At 34.4% G+C, this 22,136-nt stretch overlaps 4 protein-coding genes across 9 annotated transcripts in view; 2 read left to right on the forward strand and 2 right to left on the reverse strand.

Moving 5' to 3' along the window:
- LOC116847034 (kinesin-like protein KIF14) overlaps window positions 1–7,580 on the forward strand; it is a 22,053-nt gene extending 14,473 nt beyond the window's left edge. For both annotated transcript variants that reach the window (XM_032821601.1, XM_032821602.1), the window contains exons 6-12: window positions 2,662–2,822; window positions 2,917–3,117; window positions 3,553–3,825; window positions 4,661–4,733; window positions 4,889–5,058; window positions 5,156–5,621; window positions 5,978–7,580. In XM_032821601.1, coding sequence (XP_032677492.1) covers window positions 2,662–2,822; window positions 2,917–3,117; window positions 3,553–3,825; window positions 4,661–4,733; window positions 4,889–5,058; window positions 5,156–5,621; window positions 5,978–6,805 — 2,172 coding nt within the window. In that variant the 3' untranslated portion in view covers window positions 6,806–7,580. The remainder of the gene's footprint in view (window positions 1–2,661; window positions 2,823–2,916; window positions 3,118–3,552; window positions 3,826–4,660; window positions 4,734–4,888; window positions 5,059–5,155; window positions 5,622–5,977) is intronic.
- Window positions 7,581–9,168, reverse strand: LOC116847035 (pyridine nucleotide-disulfide oxidoreductase domain-containing protein 1). Its single transcript, XM_032821604.1, has one exon. The coding sequence runs from the start codon at window positions 9,133–9,135 to the stop codon at window positions 7,687–7,689; it is 1,449 nt and encodes a 482-aa protein (XP_032677495.1). The 5' UTR covers window positions 9,136–9,168; the 3' UTR covers window positions 7,581–7,686.
- Window positions 9,133–10,504, reverse strand: LOC116847036 (28S ribosomal protein S18b, mitochondrial). 3 transcript variants are annotated; one of them, XM_032821605.1, is made up of 6 exons: window positions 10,340–10,504; window positions 9,995–10,071; window positions 9,773–9,932; window positions 9,609–9,706; window positions 9,419–9,546; window positions 9,133–9,306 (listed from the first exon to the last, which is right to left on the reverse strand). In XM_032821605.1, exons 2-6 carry the CDS (start codon window positions 10,055–10,057, stop codon window positions 9,171–9,173), a joined length of 585 nt encoding a protein of 194 aa, XP_032677496.1. In that variant the 5' UTR covers window positions 10,058–10,071; window positions 10,340–10,504; the 3' UTR covers window positions 9,133–9,170. The 3 variants fall into 3 exon arrangements, with proteins under 3 accessions (XP_032677496.1, XP_032677497.1, XP_032677498.1); XM_032821606.1 differs by having other exon boundaries at window positions 10,260–10,452; XM_032821607.1 differs by lacking the exon at window positions 10,340–10,504 and adding an exon at window positions 10,178–10,243.
- Window positions 10,505–12,045: 1,541 nt separating this feature from the next.
- The window catches only part of LOC116847052 (serine/threonine-protein phosphatase 1 regulatory subunit 10), a 17,356-nt gene continuing 7,265 nt past the window's right edge, over window positions 12,046–22,136 (forward strand). Inside the window, exons 1-5 of one of the 3 annotated variants that reach the window (XM_032821628.1) lie at window positions 12,046–12,128; window positions 12,245–12,438; window positions 13,545–13,610; window positions 14,432–14,616; window positions 15,561–17,446. In XM_032821628.1, coding sequence (XP_032677519.1) covers window positions 13,608–13,610; window positions 14,432–14,616; window positions 15,561–17,446 — 2,074 coding nt within the window. In that variant the 5' untranslated portion in view covers window positions 12,046–12,128; window positions 12,245–12,438; window positions 13,545–13,607. The other 2 variants (XM_032821630.1, XM_032821629.1) reach the window with 2 other exon arrangements.

A 22,136-nucleotide genomic window follows, 5' to 3' on the forward strand; every position in this document is an offset into this window, starting at 1 on the left:
ATAAATAAATATAAATATATAAATGTAAATATATAAATATATATATATATATATAAATGTAAATATATAAATATATATATATATATATAAATGTAAATATATAAATATATATATATATATATATATATATAAATACAAATATAGTATATATATATTTATTTATTTATTTATTTATTTGCAAATATAAATCAGTATTGTGAGAGAAAAAGAGAGTAATACTACATTGAAAAAATGAAGTTAAATATACTTAAAATTTGTTAATTTTTATAAAATGAATTTTATAAAATATACAGAGGGAGAACAATAAACATAACAGAAAAGTAAAAAGAGGGTCTGAGGAGGCATCCCGTAATCTTCTTATTCTCTGTATTACATTATCCCGATGCTCCATAACTAATACTACCATTAAATTTTTCGTTGTACGAAATAAACTCGTTCTTTCCGTTACTGCTTCTCGATTTCACCTTTTCGCCATGAAATTTCGTGTCGAGTCCGTTCACACAAATAATCTCGTATTTTCAAGGTGAGATCAATTGTAATCGAGCGAGTTGCTTACATACTTTCGTCCCAATCAGAAATCCGTAATAAGCTTCCAGGTGCATCTTGGCATTTGATGATAGCGCTACATTCCAAAGTTTGATCATTTCGCGCGCAGGTTAAAGGTTAAGGCAAAAGGCGTAAGATAAAAGATTAGAAATATCAACAACATACGGATACTTCAACACAATATATCCTCCAACTTGAATTTCAAGCACGTCCCCAGCATAAGCGGCATAAGGCGTAAGTGCAATTTAAACGGTAATTTAATGATCGAGATTTAATGATCGTATTATAAAAGTACATTACACACAATAGCCCATATTTTCAATCCTCTTTTATCTATAAAAGTGTCTCTAAAAGAGACTTAGGAGCCACCTGATTGGTTGAGAAGCTATATTCAAGACATTTTTATTGATAAAAGAAGGTTCAGAATATGGACCAATATTTTTTTCATGCATATACGCATGAAGAAATCTGTATTTCCTACAGCTATCGCAATTCTTTTCTACAGAAGATACATAACTCTTTTCGTATGTAAATGAAAACAATGGATGCGTTCAGCGAACTCAACAGTTGCACAACAGTTGAGTAATTCGTCAATTGGTTTAGATTTAGGAATCTAACAGTAAGAACTAATAATCGCTGATTGCTCACTGAGCGCTTTTTCCGCTGAACGCACCCAATAATCACATGTAAACAATTACAACACTCGAATACGATATAATTGGATTATTTGCACAAAATATTCATTGATTCAGTCTTGCAGATATTTATCTTTTTTTTCAAATTGCGATCTTCGCAGTATCATATACTTCGTATATATAATAAAACAAGATATTCATTAAGATCCGCCGATATGCAAATAACAATCGCGCGTTGGATGTATATGTATCTTGATGACAATAAAGCTTTATCTTGATGACAATAAAGCTTTATAATTGACACGTTCAATAATTGCTTTTACAATATATATAAGTGATATAATTATCATACACAATACAGGCCGGGAAATTAGATTTACGAAATTATTTCAATACTTGTGCGTTGACATCATTTCTAGATGATAATCACGCAAAAAAAAGAAACGTAGACGATATGCTAATCGCGATAAATTTTCTCTCAACTTCCAATATTTCGAATTACTCGTTAAACAATAACTTAACGACAAAAATAACAAAGTAATATAGTAATATAAATAAGATATAGATTTTCCCTTAGCTTTTTGTGAAAAACAAAAAATCCTCTTTACGATTTCTTCTCGAGAAATCGCGAATGATATTAACGTGGATGGAAAAGTTTTGGTCGCCGGAAAAACAGTTTCTTTGATTAAAGAGGGTACGTATGATTAGAAGAGAAGGAGCAATTTTAATGTTTTTAATTTTTAGATTAACTTTCTGACTTTTAATTATGAAGTAGCATGCGATAAGATGTATTTACGAGACTTTAGAGTCAAGAGTCGCGAGATGTGAAACACATAGGACTCCGATAGATTAGAATTTAAGTCTGCAAAATATCTCGAGGAGCAGAGAAAAAAATAAGAAATATATAGGAAAAATCTAATCGTTGAAATCTTATCATCCATCACTTTACGTTGTTTAAAGAGACATTCATGATTGATCAACGAATGATAACGTAACGATAATATAGTTATCAATAAGTAACGGTACAATTCGTAAATGATTAGATTATATACGATATTATTGCTTTCGATGTTTAGCATGTTTATTACTACAATACTTCAGCTTTTCCACTTATATAAATTGCATAGGAATTAAAAATAGCAGTAATGAAGTACATAAGCATATAAATATGCGTGTTTGAAGCACCACAAATTAAATTTAATGTGATTGGAAAATTACAAGCTAAAGTACGAAAATGTTTACATGCGAATATTCTTGTATTTGTTAAATTTATCGCATTTGTTTCTATTTATATTTTAATAATGTACCGTTTATAAAACGTGTAAATGTTTCTTGAAAAATTAAATTATTGTGGAACATTATTATGAAATAAATACATATCGTCAATATAGTATTTTATAGCACTAGCATATATAGCACTTGATGTGCTTATATAAATATAAATATAAATAGTTATCAAACGTAGATCATCTCTTTGCAGGAGAGTCTGGGAGGAAATTCGCGAACGGCGATGCTCGGAACGATATCACCAGCCAATATCCACGTAGAAGAGACTTTAGCGACTCTTCGATACGCATGCCAAGCTAGAGCAATAGTCAATAGAATTCGTATCAACGAAGATCCACATGATCGATTAATACGGTAAGATATCATTTGTATAGTCTAATAAATATAGAGCACTAAAAAAAACAATTACAAAGCATAGACTGTATTTATTATATGATTTTCATAATAGCGAATTGAAAGCTGAAGTTCTACGGTTACGTGGAGTACGCGAAGGATACGAGAAGCAACTTGGAATTATACCTCGTCGACTGCTCGATTGCATCGAACCGATTCACCAGTCTGACAGCGAAGTTCAACGAAAGCAAAAAGAGATCGATAAATTGAAGGATCAGTTGAAGAAAACGGAGGAACAGCTGGCTACGACTCAGATGTAAGTGAAAAGAAATTGACGCTTTCTGTACTTGAAGAAAATAATTCCAAAAGAATCAATAACTATCTAACAGTAGTTCTGATAAAATATTAATTTCGATTATTCCTTATTAATTGTTAGAAAGGATTATAAATAAAGTTTCCGTACGAATCTTGATCGTTTTATATTTTTAATAGGATATGATATCTAAAACATAGATATAAATCATGAATATACACATAATTCTCAGTAAATGCTAAATTATTTTTGTCTCGACATAATAATTTATTTGATTTTTAGGATGTTGATATATATTGGCAAAACGGAGCTAATTGTTAATCGCAGAACCCTGTTATATCATTTTGTTATTTGATCTATACAAAAGTTTCATGAGCTTTATTTTTTTAAGGTACATCGAATAGGTGAGACTTAATGGTTAGTCACATATAATTACAGGAGTTGGCGCGAAAAATTCCAGAAAGCCGAGGAGAAGAAGAGCACGGAGTTGAAATACTTACGTCGTTGTGGAATTGCTATCGAGATCGATTTTCATGAGCGAGATAAACATCCTTGTCTCGTAAACCTTGCGGCCGATCCTATGTTGTCTGGCACACTTTTGTATGTTTTACCTCCAGGTCTGGTCAATGTCGGTAGGAATAGTGGACCGGAAACTCCCCGCAGAAAATTGGATATCATGTTGGACGGGCCTCTCGTTAGGGAGCTGCACTGGTTAGTCATAAATTGTGTGTGTATGTTTATGATGCTTAAACAGGTTGGGAAAACTTGCATGAGTGAGCGAAAGAGAAAGAGAGAGAGAGAGAGAGAGAGAGAGAGAGATTTTGTTAACGTCGATGCTGAGTTTTCTCTTTTATCAAGTGTGTTCAACTGTGCTATCATTCTGTTTCATATTTCTACATATCGGTATGCAGTGCATTGCTGCTGACCTTTCTCTTTTATCAAGTGTATTCGATTTAGCAATATTCTCATATTTCTACTTATCAGCACCCACATGTAACATTCTTTATTTTTTATGTCGAAATAATCGTTCCTAATACTAATGCATGTATAATGATACCATTGTTGTGCAGCGAGTTAAAATGAATTGTAACTGTGGAAAAATTATTCTGGTTGTTTAGCAAAGACGTGACGTATATTTTTGGTATTTCTTATAATTCCATGAATATTTCTTTATATATTATTTATATATATTTTATTTATAGTTATACTTCGTAATTTTACCATTAACATCACATTATATTGTACAGGATGCATTCTATGGAATAAGTTGGAATGCACAAAAAGAGAACCTATAAATGTATGAACAATGTTTGAATTGTAGAAATACATGGTGACATCTGTATAATAATTTATGCTTATGTATATATTAATTTTTGAAAGTCCAATATTCATCGAGACGAACTTAATACAATCATTATAACTTTTTCTTCTGAATATTTCAGTTCTTATTAATATGCACATATGGCTAACATTTTCTTACTTCTCAATAATATACATATATGGTAAACATCTCTTCGTTCTGTTATATCTACCTTCTTGTTCACAGCTCCATCGAAAATAATGATGGAAAATTAGTCTTGACGCCCGAGATGGACGGTGATACATACGTCAATGGTCAGGTATTGATAATGTTATTTGTTATTGGTCCTGCATGTGAATCATTTTTAGTCTGTTACTAGCAAGATACGAATCGAATAATCTAAACTAATCTTAAGTTAATAGTTGAATTTTTGCGCATACAACATTCTTATTGAAAACATTTGTCACGTTTCAGATAGTAACTGGAAAAGTCATACTTAAACACGGTGATCGCTTAGTTATCGGCGGTAATCATTATTTTAAAGTTCTAAACCCGTACGACGAACCATGCAACGTTCAGCTTTCCGCACAGGCAATAGACTTTGAATTTGCACATCAGGAAATTCTTCGAATACAAGAAGAGAAGTACATATCTTACTTATAAATATACATTACTTATAAAGCAAAAACAGTTATTTATTACATACTTTGCTATATTTATTTTATAATTTTCTCCGCATAGATTAAGAGCAGAACTAGAAGAATCGAAACAAAAAGCGATAAAGGAGCTGGAAAACGCCAAGCGGGAAGTGGAATTGCAGCTTGGCTCGCAAAAATCAACGTATGAACGTAAGATTGAAGTCCTTGGCTCGACTTTAGAGGAGCAAAAGCACGTGCTCGAACAGATTAATAAAAGAAAAAAAGAATTGGAATTAGAGAAAGAACTACTCGTCACAGAAGTAGAAACAAATAACAGAATCAAGAAAATACAATTAGAGCAGAGTCACCACACGAAACTATCACCATATAAGTCGAACTTTTTGCAAGAATTGGAGAATATTCTGAACGAGAAAACGGCGGATATCGAAAGCGCACTTAAGATGAAGCTCAGTAAGGATGCTATGAACGCCGGTGGAGTTAGTTTGCACGAAATGCAAATACTTGTCAAAGAAGCGACTCAGCGTTGCAAAGAAGTCGGATTCGGTTTCGTAAGTTATCTCATAGATTGCACACATTCGCACATTTCAGTACAATACACAATTATAATTTACATAATCGTATATACAATAATAATAAATTATGTTTACATAGTGATTATATTTATATCTTTTGGATGAAAGTCATTCTTTGCCTCTTTAATTTTCAATTATAAAAAATGTAAAAAACTATAAGGATCACAGAATTTCAAAATAATACATCTTTAGATTTTAAAGTTATAAAATTTGCAAATTTTATAATTTCTATAACGAAAAATTGAAGAAACGAATAATGATTTTTTTAATAATAACAAATTGTATAGATAGCGTTGTTTCTTTTTGGATTTTAATAATTTGTTTCCTTCTAGGAATTCGATCAACAACAAATAATAGTAAAAAAGAAATTGCAACCGGTAGTGCGTGTTCGCGATAAAACACAAACGATGGAAACATTTTTGCAACCGATAGACTTTCTGAATTGGATTCATCGCTTGAGGAACTGTGACATTGAAGATTCGATGAAGGAACTGCGAGATTTTGATTGCAACTGGGAACCCTATAACGAAACAGAAGTTTTCGAGGACTCTTTGAACAGCAGTCGAATTTCAATAAATATAGCACCTGTGAAGAAGCAGCTGAATGAGAGTGTTCATCAATTTTCTATGGACGGATCTATGTTAGAGGCAACATTGCATGATCAAACATCTATCATAACATCGCACAATCAACAGGATGACATAAATGCATGCCTTACTCAAATAGAAGTGGCGACGAAAACGTTGAACAAGCTGTGTCATCAGTACCAAACATATAATACTAAACCGATTGTCGAGTCTCTAATTAAAATGCAGGATGTTGTCGAAATTTTAAAAAACGTCTTACAAAATAAAGACCTTAGTGAGTGCAAAGACATGAGCACAATCTCGATAAGCAGCGCCAATGACACTGTCATTAATATGACGAATGACATAAAAAATATCTCCCAGAAGGAAAATCTAATCGAATGCAAAGAAAAAAATACAAATTCGGCAGACAACGCCAATCCGAATGAGATAAGTAAAACGAAGGACGATGTTAAAAGTCAAAATACATCGCTGACGAAATCTAGCTTGCAAAATAGCACTATGTTAGATGCAAAAGTGCACTGTGTTAGATACCCAAAAAAAGTGAAGTTCGATAAAACGAGACATCAGTGAACTTAAAACAAAGAGAAGATAGTTACTTAGTTTAGTTATTGTTTTTAAACATCGCTATCAAAACACATTTCGCAAGTATATATAAAACAGTATCGTAATAATATTATAACGTACGTATCATATCATAGATGTAAGCAGAATTTTACCAAGCATTCCATTAATTTACACATTTTAATGTATTTTAAATCGAAAACTGGTATCTCATTTCAATAAGCTTAATTTTCAAAATAACAACTGGTAATTATGTAAAAGGAACTTTATGACAGGTCTCGTTTTATTTAATATCAAAATCTGAGGTCAACATAAACAATGTTTTAAAACATTTCTTAAAACATGCCTTTGCATTATTTTATATTTTTGCTTGTTTTATTTCTTCTTTTTATTTAGATTTTATCAAAATTCTATTGGTAAATTGATTAAGAGGCTCAGTAGTAAAAATTTTAGACTAGAAATGCACACGATATACGTTTAGCAGTGAATTAAAGAAGAATTCATAATATAATTTATAAAATATGGATTGTACATTGTGTATGTAAACTCCGTTAACACGGTACATTATTTTAACATTATTGCACATGCTAAGTTTCGTTATGAATGCAAGATCTTTAAATCCTTCAATTCAAATGTTAGAACTTAATTTTTTATTTTCTATAGAACCATATCAAATTTATGTTCACAAGACTGCAAAATTTGAATTTTGTAAAGTTATTTGTATCTGTGTGTTATAAGTGACAATAAATCTTTATAGGCCAAATAAAAAAATTGACACATAGTATATAGTATTAAATTAAATTTTATTGTAAACATTTAGTACAGCGAAATTTACGCAAAATTTACGAAAATTTAAAATTGAATGCACATTACTAAAAAAAAATATTTTATCAATCGAAATAATCTTCAATGTCGATATCAGGATTCAACAGTTCCTCCCCATATATACTCAAGTCCAACTGATTAAGTATCAAATTTTCGCACATTTCCTCCAAGTCCGTTTCTCCAATGAGTACTGCACCCTGCATTTTGCCATCTTGTAAGATAATTTTGACATATTCTTGGTCTTTGGTGATTCGTAAAAGTATCTCGTAATCCTTTCCCAAAGTCTGCCCATTGTACAGACCGAGTAAAACAACTTTATAATTGAAGAATTTAGTCACGTGAGTGAAGAGTTCGAAACAGAAGTCTTGTAGGAAATCTTCACCTTTTAGACGCGAAACCATTGACTTCGCGGCGTAACGACCCATCTGATGAGCCTGCGTCCAGAGCCGCATTTGAAACCAGTGCTTTGCTATCGGCCAATTTGCAGTGCATACATCTCCGGCAGCGTAGATATCCTTCTGCGAAGTTTCCAATTTCCAATCTACTAATAGTCCAGTGTCCTCACCTCTCTCGACATTTTCCAATCCGCATATGCCAGAGTTTGGGATGACACCTGTTGCCGAAATAATAAGATCGCACCCGATAATTTTGCCGTTCGTCAGTTGCGCGTAGATCGGCCATTCTTCCGTAGAATCAAGTTGCTTCTGTTCGTCGGGAGTAAACAGTCTTGATACTTCACATTCATATTCAACACGCACGTTTGTGGATTTGGAAAGCGTGCCACTCATGTTGAAACTGCTTTGCCAGTCTGGGCCAAGAGCGGCTCCATTTTTAATCGGTATACCACCTGATATTACGTATCTCATTCTCTTGGTTGGCGCATCCTTACTAAAGTTTTCTGATGTATTGAACTTGGATATCTTGTTTAAGAAGAATTCGGCGGCTCCGGGATCGACAAAAGTTGCGGAAATATGTTTATCTTTGATAACCCAAATTATCTCGACACCTTTCATCTCGTATACGATCTCGGTTGCGATTCCTCCGTTGCCGATAATCATAACTCTTCTGGCATTTCTCAGTTTGTGGGAGAACTGTGTTACGGATTCTGTGTCACGAATACCTACGACAAAATCGTTATTTTCTGCTATCAATTTAGGTTTTGCACCAGTACAAAGACAGAGCATCTTGAAGTTTATGACTTTTCCGCTGCAAGTTTCTATCAGCTTCTTGGTTGTATCAACCTTGATCACAGTATCCTGAATAACTTGCAACATCTTGTATCTTTCACCCAAAGTTACAGCGCTTTTTTCCTCTATGTCAAAATGCATTAAAGTTCTGCCAAGCGGAACTATATTTGTTACAGCTTTCACCAAAGGGCTAGCAGTGATCAAAATTATGCTCTCCTCTGGATTAAGGAAGCTTAATCCTTCAGCACATGATACTCCAGCAATCCCGCCTCCTACTACAGCAAATGTGCATTCCATTTCTTCCATATGGTTCTCAGTTACATCCATAATTAACAGGGGAAATAATAACTAATTATAAAAGATTAATTCTTTGTTGTTTGCCACTCTGAATAATCATACTGCCTTACAGGAACATCAAATATAATGGTACCGTAATCTTTAGCTTTAGTTATAGCAACTAAAAGTTCTTTATATTTTTTTTGGCAGATACCTGTCTTCCTATATTTAAAAGAATTTATATACAATATAGATCAGAGCATGCAAATACTTATATAGCACAAATAAGGACCATGAAAATATTAAAGAAACAAAATTTGTACATTATACTTACATATAACTTAGAATATCTCCATTATATGAATTGATAAACTGTTCAAGTAACTTGACGTTTCTATAATCCAATCTAAGATATTCGTCTCTACATATAGGACAAGGATTCCCACAGACTTGACCAGCTCTCTAAATTTTACAGAGTGTTATTGAAAACCTTACATAAGATATATATAAATTTGTATACTTACTATACAAGTTTTTCGTGTTTTCTTAGGAGGAATTGCTCCTTTATGATTTCTTCTATATAATTTCCATACTAAGTTGTCTCCATAAGTCTGCTTGTAAGCTAGATTTTGCAATGATTTTATTTATTAAATAATCGTATCACATTAGTCTATCAACAATTATTTACCATCACTTGTCATATACTTGATGCTTGTTTCTATCGAAATTCGTGTATGCTTGGTTTCGGGTGCAGTATTTACAACCGTGCTTGTGTTTTCAGCGGTGTTCTCTTCTAAATTTTCCGAAAAACGTACAAGCGAATACGTGATAGATCTCACTGGATTGAGCTGCAAACAATTTACTCCTACAGAGACTGTTATACACACATCTTACTATTTCGCGAACTTACTTTATGAAATAAACTCGCTTGTACTAACGATCTCACTCGATGCAACGTGTTTAAGATTGACATGTTTGGTGAAATAACTGCGAAAACAATTGTCAACTTAAACGATATACAATTACGTGCTATTTTGTACAAATATGTGTAATCATGCTCAATCGCATACATGGATTAAATAATCTTAAATACCTAACAGTAATAATTATGATACAAATTAAATTCGAATAAATTTAAGTTTCTGAACTTTAATTACGGAGTTAGTATTACTCACACAAGGAGAAAATCGGTATATTATTTATAATTATGTCATTTACAAGCACTGAAATATATATTACTTGGAACGCGCGCTACCTCGTGAAAACTGCGGGATGAGAGAGAAGTCCCTGTTTCTTCTGTTATACTATGAATCAGACAAGGGGCGCGTTCAGTGAAAAAAACGTTCAGTGATCAATCAGCAATTATTGGTTCTTAGGGCTATCGCACACAATTGACATAACTGCATATGCATAGCATAAGACCGTATGTACCAATGAGCATCGAGTATTAAGTCGCCATATTGGTGTTCGATGCTTAATATTCGATGCTCATTGGTCCATACGATCTTATGCTATGCATATGCAGTTATGTCAATTTGTGTGCGATAGTCCGAAATCTAGACCAATTACATAGACGAATTGCTCAACTGTTGTGCAACTGTTGAGTTCGCTGAACGCACCCAAGTATAACAGAGGAAACAGGGGGTGCTTTCCAATTGCTTGACACATCTTGACACACACGTATACAAAACCAGTTTATTGGTCACATATTATCTAAAATATCTTGTAAGATAATATATAACCAATAAGCTGGTTTTGTGTAACACAGCGTATGCAACTGGAAAGCACCCATAGACTTCTCATTCGTATGTACTTGACCGAAAAAAATCGCCGGTTGGAAAACTATTCTTTTAAATCGTATGTATTTCGTATAAAGAGTTTTGAAGTGCAATTGAAAAGGTTTGTGAGTCGTTCTATTAATTGTAATTAATTGTTCATTTTTGGACCATGCATTTAATCGAAATAATAGCCGGAGGTAAATTAAACAAAGTTCCGGTATGGTATTGTTTGTATTTTATATGAAGAGTTATAAAGTATCATTAAAAAGGTTTGTGAGTCATCCAGATAATTTTAATTAAATATTAAAAAATCGTGTAATTGGTGAAATATAGGGTGTTTCCGATAATACCTCTCCGAGTCATTTCCCTAGAACAGAAATAAGTTACAGACATCACCATCTACTACTATTATATGATTCATGACAATCCAAAGTTATGGCTCCTGCACACAGAACGCGGTAATGCTTACCGCGCGGCGGAAGTTCGTGCGACAATCAATATGCTGCTTTCCGTAATAATTTTAGCTCTTACAGAAAAACAACATATTGATTGGCTGTTTCGCGGACTTTCGCCACGCGGCAAGCATTACCGCGTCTTGTATGCAGGAGCCATAAGAAATCCGATTAGGCGACAATTTTCCGAATAGTGGAGGAGATAATGTTGGTACCAAGGAAAATCTCTACACGATATAATTTAAAGATCTGTTTTTTGTAACTGCACTGTAACTGGTGCAATAAATTGAAGTGAGGCAAGTATACGCTTTCTCACTCTAACTTTTTGCATTAGTTCAGCAGTGCAGTTACAAAGAACAAGGTCCCTATTCTTGAATAGTTGTTCTTGAATAGTTAAATAGTTGCGTATACGTAAGGGTGCCGTCCCATTGAGCACGGAACGGAACTAGAGAACGGAACGCTCATTATAGTAAGAAATCCGATCCGGCGTTCCGATCCGTGCTCAATGGGACGGCACCCTAAGTTTTACTGCGCAAGTTTAATCATACTATAAAATTTCAAGAATAAAATCTTTAAATTATGTCGTGTAGAGATTTTCTTTGGTACCAACATTATCTCCTCCACTTTTCGGGAAACTGTCGTCTAACCAGAAATCCTAGAATTTGTCAAATGTCCCAACCCTACTGTGATCATCATGTGAATTCTCCATAATACTTGAGGTTGGTACCACTTTTGACTCTCGTAGTGGAGTTACGAGACGTAACCATGTGAACATTTCCGTTTTCATACGTGGAGCAGATTTTACTTAGTTAGGGTAAGCATTATTTCATACAAGTTAAAAGAATAATTCGTATAACGATAGAGCGAAATATTAGAAGAGAACAGACTGAACAGTAGCGGCGATCGTTTCTAAACGACGTTTCATTGCAGATGACAAATCAACGGCAAAATAAGTACGGATTACAAAAGGAACTCTCGTAACGTTTCTCGATGCGCAGCAGTAGGAATCCATCGAACGAACAAGCTGTAGCGCCACGTCATTGTCATGTGTAGGAAATGTTCCATTTCTTATGCACCACAGTGAACATTTGTTTTCCATAAAAAGGATTTAATTTTAATCAGATGTGAGTGGCTTTCCTATTTTCCAACAAACAAAAAATACAAGAGGAAAATTGCAAGTCCTCGACGAAAACGTAACAGTAATTGATTTTCTGTGAGCTGTCAAGATCAAGGAAGTCCTAACTTCTATTTCTTAAAAGTATCCTTAAGAAGGCTCGAGTCCATGGTTTTTAAGCAACTCGACGTGATATCGAGGAAAAGGCGTGTATATTTGTACATCTAAGTGGGTAATTTTGAGGTTTATAGTGACGTAACTCGATACGTGAATTAATGATTCCGCGTGAGTCGTAGTTCGCAGTAAAGAGCAAGAGAGCAATTGATCCGTAGAAGTGCCAATCGGATATCAAGAGAAGTAAAAGAGTTTATCGAACAAGTGCTGGAAAAGAAAGAAAAGTGTTGGTTTAAAGGTTCAAATGCGATAGGTGAAATTTACGAATTTTACGACATTGTACATAAATAGAACGAAGCTACGTCACACAACGGAAGACGAAAGCGCGTTGGGTGGGGGTACGCGACCGTTATTGGTCTACGCCGAGGAGCGTTCGTAGTTCCGATTGGTCGATGATATGAGGCGGATGGATGAGACGTGCGCGTTGTCGTTGCGCGACGGTTGCCGTGTTCCGCTAGTCTGACCAGTAAGGAGCGGTATTGTTGGTCGTAACCGAGAAATTCTCATACCTTTGCTCGTATTTTTGAGCACTCTCTAACGAACGCGGCCCGCCCCGATCTTCCGCTTTAAGCGTCGTTCGTCTTAGAAACAGAATGATTATTTGCGTAATTGTAGTCCACGTAGCAGGATAAGCTTGGTATGCAAAATTCCTTAGAGAGTAATTTGGGTCATTTGATATCCATTTGTCTTCGATATTGCACGCTACGGCTCGCAGAGATTCGCGCGGGTTGGGTTAGATCTCGTCAAGGATCATAGAATTGCGATTAAATGCGCGATCGAAGGACGCAAGTCAAGGCGTTAGGGGAAAGACAATCACTCGTTTTTCTATCGATCTCTTTCGGCGTGCCCAACCATTAGACCTGTTCGACAATATGGCGTGAAAAGCGCATCGGTCGTAATGCCGCACTACGTAATAGTCAAATATTTCATGTCTCTTTGCAGATACGTGCGGTGCTTTTATATTTGGTACGCAGAATGTGTTGAAACATCGTAACTATCAGCAAAATGGTGAGTAGTACGATTATTTTATTAGAACGTGGTCGCTTTCTTAGGTATATAATCTAGAAGCTGCGGCGCCATCTAAGTATTTGGCGGTAGCGAGGGATCAATAACCTTTACATTTTCCTTGACCTCGTGCTCTATTTTTGCTGTTACGAAAATCGTGTAATTTCCAGTATTCGTTCTAATACTCGGCTTACTGATATTGCACGCGGGACTAATGTAAATTGTATTGATTCTATGAATTTTAATTCAGCGCACAATCCTTACAATAATTACGCGTGATGGAATATCACTTTTTATTAATATTTACAAGAAATAATCTTTTAAACACGTATAGAAAAATAGTTTCCGATAATATGTATGAATATGTCAAAACATTTTTTATCTAATGGTAAACTGAATTCTATTTATATTTTATATTTTAGCTCAAAAAAATTTAATACAATATCTTTTTTGATATTAGTATTGTTGATATAAATTATTGTTGATACAAAATCATATTCCTGAATATTTCAAATAAAATATTCAAGTAATCAAACATGTGAGATTAAATGGATGATATTTAAAATATGTGTTAAATTATATATCATAAAATTGTTGTACCATAAAGTTATATAAATCATGATCACCATATAAACAAAATATACTTGTTAACTTTAGAATTAATTAGTTGTTATGTGAATTAAAATCTAATATGGTTATATAAGATATAGTAAAGTTCGTGTTTTTTTTTCGTTGTAACCTCTTTATTGAATTCTAAAGTTGCAAAAAAATATTGTTCCTATGTAGTGATTATATTAAGAATATTTCTTCATCTATCTTTTCAGCCACGCATAGATCCTTTATCCTTACTCAGATGTCTCAGTGTTTTATTGGGCCCAACAGGAGGGATAAAAAGTAAAGAAGAAGTTCATCGATTAGCTAACCTAATGACAAAGTTTTCCAAGAAACTTGTTTCAAAATGCATTTATATACAAATATTAAAAACCACAAATACGGATTTGCTCAGTCAGTAAGTTTTGTTTAAATTTAGTGAATAAATGTCAATGCATATGTAGAACCTGATTAGAACTTAATGATACAAGTAGTGGAGAAATTTCATCTAAAAATTCAATTTTCAATCCAATCTTTCTTAATACTCTTGTCATTCTAAAGCTTTTTTAAACGTGTTATTTAGCATGTAGAAATACACAAGTATATGTACTTTTATATATTTGTGTGAAGTAAACAAAACATGCAAGAGAAAATAAAAAGTCTTGGAACCATTAGACGGTGCTTCTCAATGTGCCGTTTTTACTGATATAAGTCTTACATTTAGAATTTATAAGCTAATTAATGGGAAAAAGAAAATACAAGTTATCAAATATAATTTATTGAATTTGTATAAAAAATTTAACTTTTTAAACAAGTAGTAGTACAATATTATAAAAACATATAATTATTTTCTCATTATTAATGATCATTATAAGCTTTAATCTCTAAAATTAATCTTTGTATTTCTGCATGAAGATGATTTTGGAACTTAATTTTGAGATTTTCTTGGATATTATATAATATTTGTAATATTAAGTTTCTTATATGTGTGGAATTACTAAGAGGTTTAGAAAGGGAAATAGAGAGAGCAGTAGGAAATATAAAGCTTGGTTTACAATATACAGAGTAAGCTGTAAGAATTGGTCAATCATAATTATTGCAAGAATAATCGGCTATGATTAGCCAATTTTTACGGCTTATTCCGCATACTGTAGACTAAGCCTAAAGCCAACGACACAATGCTTGTTTTCATGCTGGATTGCTTGGATTGATTGGATGGAAATATTCTGTTTTAATTGGTGCATTTCTGAAGATGGATGAATGTGTGCCGCTGGCTTAATATTACATGGCTTAATATTACATGATATAATATATAATGCAGTGCTTTACATTATAATTTGATTATAATTTCCAACTATCCAGATTTATGACTGCTGGAGGATGGAATTTGATTCACACGTGGCTCACAGATGGCATTCTTGCCAAAAATTGGGCCCTCATCCAGGAATTACTGGAACTTATGTTACTCTGCCCAGTGGATATCGAACGGCTAAAAAGCAATAATTCTCCGAAGTTAATCAAGGGTTTGTCGAAAGAAGGTAGCCACCAAGGAGTACGAGTATTGGCCAGCCGACTGGTGGAGCAATGGCTAAAAATCGTAAAGGGAGAGGCGGCACCGAACTCGGTACCTGCTCAAATTATGACAGTTCCGGTCCAGACAAGTACAGCCGGAGGACAAAACACAGTCGCTCTTTCGTCACAACAACAGCAGCATTATTCTGGCACGCAACAAAACGCAGATGCTATCGAGAGCGCAACTGTCCATGTGCAGGACTTGAAGCTCGCGCAGCAGTTTACCGGAAACACCACAACAAGTCAAAGCCAACAAGATCAAGAACATCATCAACAAGAGAGGCTACAGTCACAAACGGTGCAGCTACAAGTCGTCGGGAAAGCCCAGCAAGCGCAGATACAGCAACAGCCGACGCAACAAAGCAAAAAGCAATCCTTTGTTGTTGTATCTTCGCAATCCTCGGTCCCTGTTTATAAGATCACCATTCGCGATGGTAATCAAGTCCTCGCGAAAGTAGAGACGGATCCCGCAAATATAAATAGCGTTCTAAATACATCTGGTACTACTGGTATAGAGGTTAACGGAAATGTTTCGGATGTGACTGGACTTTCTGTGAAGCAGGAGGTGAAAAAAGCGGAGTCTGAGGAATTGGAGGAGAAAACGCGACAAAGTGATAGTGCTAGTACTACTAGTGGTCAGGACGACGCGGTAGAAACGAGACAGTCGCACAATTCGGAACACGTTCCCAGTGAAGTGAAACAGACTGTAGTTAGTTCTAAGGATAATCACGACGTCGATAGTGTTAAGGACAAAGACAATAAGGACTCTAAGGACATTGTTAATAGTGATAGCAGTAAGTCTAGTGATAAGGAGAATAGAGACTCTCATAAAAAGGATGAGAAAAAACCCAACAGCAGCTCTGACAAAAAAAGTAGTAGCCATCATCATGGCTCATCGTCTTCATCGTCCAAAAGTTCTAAGCACAGTTCGAGTTCCGGTGCTCATCGTACCAGCTCTCACAAGTCTGGTAGTCACCGCTCAGGTTCCAGTAGTAGTAGTTCGAAAAGTTCCGGCTCTAGCAAGGATAGGTCTTCCAAGGACAAAGATAAACATCACTCTAGTTCGTCTAGTAAGCACAGTTCGAGTAGGAGTAAATCTGAGCGAGACAAAGAACGAGAGAAAGAGAAACAGAAAAAGGACCAGGCGGAAAAGGATAAAGCAACTTTGGAGAAGGTGCAGGGTCAGGCATTGAGTTCTAAATTGGGTAAAATACCGAAGAAACGATCGGAGGACGAAAAGTCAAATGACACGAACGGGAGGAAATCTTCGACTGATTCGCGGGATAGCTCGAAAGAGAATAAAGAGAAGACGACGGACTCTTCGAAGAAAGTCGCTACATTGCCTGAAAAGAAGAATATATCGATATCTATCGAGAGCAGAAAGAACAATCAAGACTCGATAACGCGGCCGAAAACAGTGAAGACATTCAACTCGAAATTCCGATCCACGGGTTTGGAAGAAGAGGTAAAGCCACCGCCCCCGAGGTCAAAGAAGCCGAATTCTGTCGTTGACAAGAAAGTTATACCTCAAAAAATATCCATTTTGAAGAGGTCATCGCCGCTAAGAGATACCGTCCCGCTTGTGGAGAAACGCGCGAAGCTGTCGCTGGATTCGCCGACGTCACCGGCAGACGAGAAGAAAGGCGGGATTAAGCTGATACCACCAAAACCAAAACGTAAGTATATTGTGGTATCCTATTATATAAAACTTTTTTATTAATATACTTCTATCACAATATTTCTTTTGTATAGAGATAATATTACTTTTACATTAATTTAAGAATAACTATCGCTAGTGTTCATAGTTAAAGCAGTCTGTAAATTTCAAAAAGTATAAGGATTATTCAGGATTAGAGACAATTAGAAAACTAGGAACATATTAGCTTGCATCAAATTTTATCTAATGTGGAACTTGATGAATAAAATACAGATAACAGCTTGAAAACATTTCTATGATGAACTATATTTTATAAAAAAGACTACATAGATGTATTTACAAAAACATGTAAATAGAGTACTAAAAAAAGAGATATATAGTAGAAACAGTATGTAATATATAATTTATTGTTTTGTTATATACAAATGTTACATATCAATTTTCGTTTTATTTTAATTGATAAACTATCTTTTTGTAACTATTAAATGGATTTATTTTTATGATACATTATCGATATTTATGTACAATTTTGTTCTTATCGTAAAGTATAATTTTTGATCATTTATAATATACTAATTACACATTTGAAAATTAATTTGCAAATTTTGTTATAACTATTTCAAAGAAAAAGTAATACATTGCTTTTATTATAATTTTTTACATATGTACACATATCTGTCTGCTGCTGCTGTGTGTGTGTGTGTGTGTGTGCGCGCGCGCGTGCGTGCGTGTGTGTGTGTATGTGTGTAAAATATTTTTCTTTTTTCATTTTTTGCAGTTTGTAATGATATAATTTTTCTGTTGTATATTATCTTTCAGCATACACATTGTATGCTGAAAGAATATATATTCACCAAGTTTTATCAATGATATCAAAGATTGACTGCTTAACTTTATACATTAGCACGCTGCATTACATATGTACTATTACTAACTCTGTAATATTGAGTTTGCAGGTGGATGGTACCAAGAGAAGCGCAAGCAGCTCCAGTATATAATATACGATGTTTTTGCATATTGCGAATATTGGCGACAATTTCTTTCTAATCGTCAATTTTGGTATTATGGTTCTCCACGTCGGACCTTTATTTATTTATGATATTTTTAACTTATTATTTCTTCCAGATCTCCCTAGCATAATACCTTTTAATAGTTATACCCTTTCTATTTTCCCCAAAAATTATTAATGTCTTGTAGAAGATATAATAAGCTGATGTAACTGTCGTTGCTGCATGGGAAAATTAGCGGATTTCATGCGGATCGTCGAAAATTAGCACATCTCATTAACGAAGAACGAAGAGCAAAGAACATTATCGGATCGGAACACTCCGCTACAAACATTTTTCATATAATAAGAAGATTCAGCAGGTAATCTTCGATAAAGTATATTCATTTATAATGCGAAAATCCGCGCGTGATTTTCCAATTCCGTGTTATTTTTGTGAGACATATGCATGTATACATATATAAGTATACATACAGACGCGATCCGGGAGACCAGTAACTTTTTCCGAAAAATCGCATTAGAGAAAGAGAGAGAGAGAGAGAGAGAAAGAGAGAGAGAGAGAAGTGTCCACACCGATACATATGGTGTGAGAGAGTGACGCATCGATATCGAGCCATCACACAGGGATAGTTCTAATCTCTAACTAGGTAAGGCAACAAAACACAAAGTCTTGTCTGTCCAATACTTCTCCCCTCTTTATATATGTACACCCTATTTAAACATTTTAAATAAATTTTATCAGAAATCTGGAATATTTAACTCTTGGGTTTCTGCTACATACTGCATACTTGCTCGTAATGAAATGCTTTCAAGACGAAAACAATAATAATCGTATACCATAGGCCCATCCAGATTTCCATCCTCTCGGTGATAATTTTTTCTAATGTAAAAATGCCGACTATAAGTAATTTGATAAAAAGAAAATTATAGTTAAAAATTAATCATTGTTCTCTCTTTAAATTTGCGTCCCTCGAAATGAGTAATTGATTTTAACGAGGACAGCAGGCTTATTCTTTTTTTACTTACATTATGCAGACAACTTTGTCTGTAGATTTGTTGCCATCGAAGCATGAACATGCCGTTCGAGGCATATTGACGAGCAAAATACAATTTTTATTGTAGTTTTTTTTTCATGAAATTTTTGCGCATATATCAGAGAGAATTGAAATTTGCGTGGGGCAAAGTGACACCTTTAATAGAGAGAAAGAGCGAGAGAGAGAAAGAAAGAAAGTGGGAGAGAACGGAGATAGAGCGAGAGAGGGGGAGAGAATGAGAGAGAAAAGAGTGGGAGAGGAAGCGGAAGAAAGCACGAATGGTTGAATGAAAGAAAGAAGACATCTGCAAGAAGTTAGAGTATCGTGCGTAGGGAAGCGAGGCTACGATTTTTCAATGACACGTGGATCCCGTGGATTGAATGTACCACAGAAAGTGCACGAATCTGAGGCTGCACGTCGACGTCTTCAAGAAAGAAGGCCTTTAAGGACCAGCAAATCCCTTTTACAGCTTGTAACTGGCGTGTTTTCGACCGACCCGCCGGAGAGAGACTACGTCCTCGTCAATCGGTCTGAAATCGAAACGAAAGGATAGTGATCATAAGCAAATCGTGCTCCAAAATTTGTAGCTTGAGCGTGATCAATTTTATTTAATTTTACAGTATTATTTCTTTCAAGATATTCTCAAACGTTCTCTCCACGACAATCGAATTCGTCGATTCGCATTTTGAGAGGAATCGATTGTCTCACGTATTTAAAAAAAAAAATCGATATTTTTTTTTACACGCGCCCTGTATAGTACTCGAATTATCCGTGACGCATGTTTTTGCGACAAATTTCGGGGTGACGATGCTGTGACCTCACATATCGGAAACTAGAAATCGCGGAAGATATTAAAAAGTTCGGACGCGATACGGACGTACGTATGTCTATGCCGGGACGAAAATAGAATACGGATAAAAAAATGATGCGACAAAAAATGCGAAATTGGACCAATGACGACAACAACGACGATGACGACGATGACGATCGTTTTTCTCTTTGTGTCTAATTTTGCATCCAAAATGTATTACTCATCCCGGATTGACCGCGGCGAGAGATAGAATTTAAATCGAGACGCGTTATCACGTGCTCATATGTATTTTCGAGCGAAGGCCAATGTTTTTGCAACAGTTTTATGGCGACGCACGTGGTCCGTCGCCCATGTGCTGCCTCAGTAGACGTCCCGCGCTCTATCGGAACTTACTAACCGTTCAACGCGCATCGAGTTTCGCGCAACCTCGTGGACTTGACACTTCTCTTTCGCGGGGCGATACGTCATATACGCTATCGAACTTGCGTGTTCTAATACGACCAGAGGAATATTCTATTTAGTTGCATGTGAATATATATTAAATTGTCGTATATTATGTAATTATTACACAGTTTCGAGACGCGTGTAAAAATGCGAAAATTTACGAAATAATTGGTGTATAAGAGATATTCTGTATATATATGAATATCTATATATGAAAAAGACATCTATTGCTAATCCTATTAATAATATTTATTTATTTATGATATTAGGTTGTGTTTTACTGTGTCTGTAAAAAACTTAGAATATTTCCTGTCTTTTCGAAATATTTTAAAGAAGCTATTATTTACTTTGATATGTCTGAAAAAATCACCAGTCAAATCTTATAAAAATGATATATTTTACTTGATGTTAAATTCTACTATTATTATCTAAGGGATAGAGTAAAACTGTTCTCAATTCCGAAATTTTGCAAATTTTATATCAAGAATCTATTAGAATTACTCAACGCGGAAACAAATTAATAATTTAATAAATAGAGAATTTGTTTCAAATACGTAATATTTGATCAGCTTTCTTTTATAAACGAAAAATTAAAAAATAATTTATCTTTAATTTATTTTTATTTTTTTATTATCGGTTTGTTGATTATTCGTTGATTATTCGTTACTTACATAAAATAAGAAAGTTAATTTAAAACGATAAAAACAAATCATAACAGGACAAAAAATGCAAATATATCAATACAATCGGTATATTTAAATTCGAAAAAAAATATATACATATTACATATATGTAGATATTACTATATTTAAGCAATTTGTACAGCGTATAAAAAACTTAGAATATTTATACAGCGTGTAAAAAAGATATGTGTAAGCAATAACGCGTGATATATGTGTTTCTTGCTCTTGTTATTGACGAAACCGCGCAGTTGAATTTATAGTGAAACACTTTCGATATTATTATAACTTTATAACCGTCGTATAATTGTCGATGAATAACAGTATAACGCTAAAGGCGTTGAAATTGGAAACGCGCTCTACAAGAATAGAAATCGTAACGAGTTTAGAGAGAAAATATATGTCATATTTTTTAGACCAATTTTTTTAGAGGAAATAAAACGAGCCGTACAACGCTACCCGTATATTCTTCCTTCATTAAAGCATTTACGCGTTATTTGTGTAGTATGAAACAACGACTTTACGTGATAAAGAAAATTTATACATATACGGATTTATTTCAAGCGAATATGAATATAATATGAATATAAATGATAAAGGACCCCGCACAAAACCTATGGAAAATGGTTTTCGGTCAAATTGGCTGAAATTTCACTATGTTATATTGCACCAAGTCCCAAAAGGCAATATTTCCCAAGATATAAAGAGTCAAAGTAGTGAAATATGGTCATCCG

The sequence above is a fragment of the Odontomachus brunneus genome, unplaced genomic scaffold (genome assembly GCF_010583005.1).
Source record: "Odontomachus brunneus isolate Ranch 3 - 2012 unplaced genomic scaffold, Obru_v1 Obru_scaffold_073, whole genome shotgun sequence".
NCBI classification, from domain to species: Eukaryota; Metazoa; Arthropoda; class Insecta; order Hymenoptera; family Formicidae; genus Odontomachus; species Odontomachus brunneus.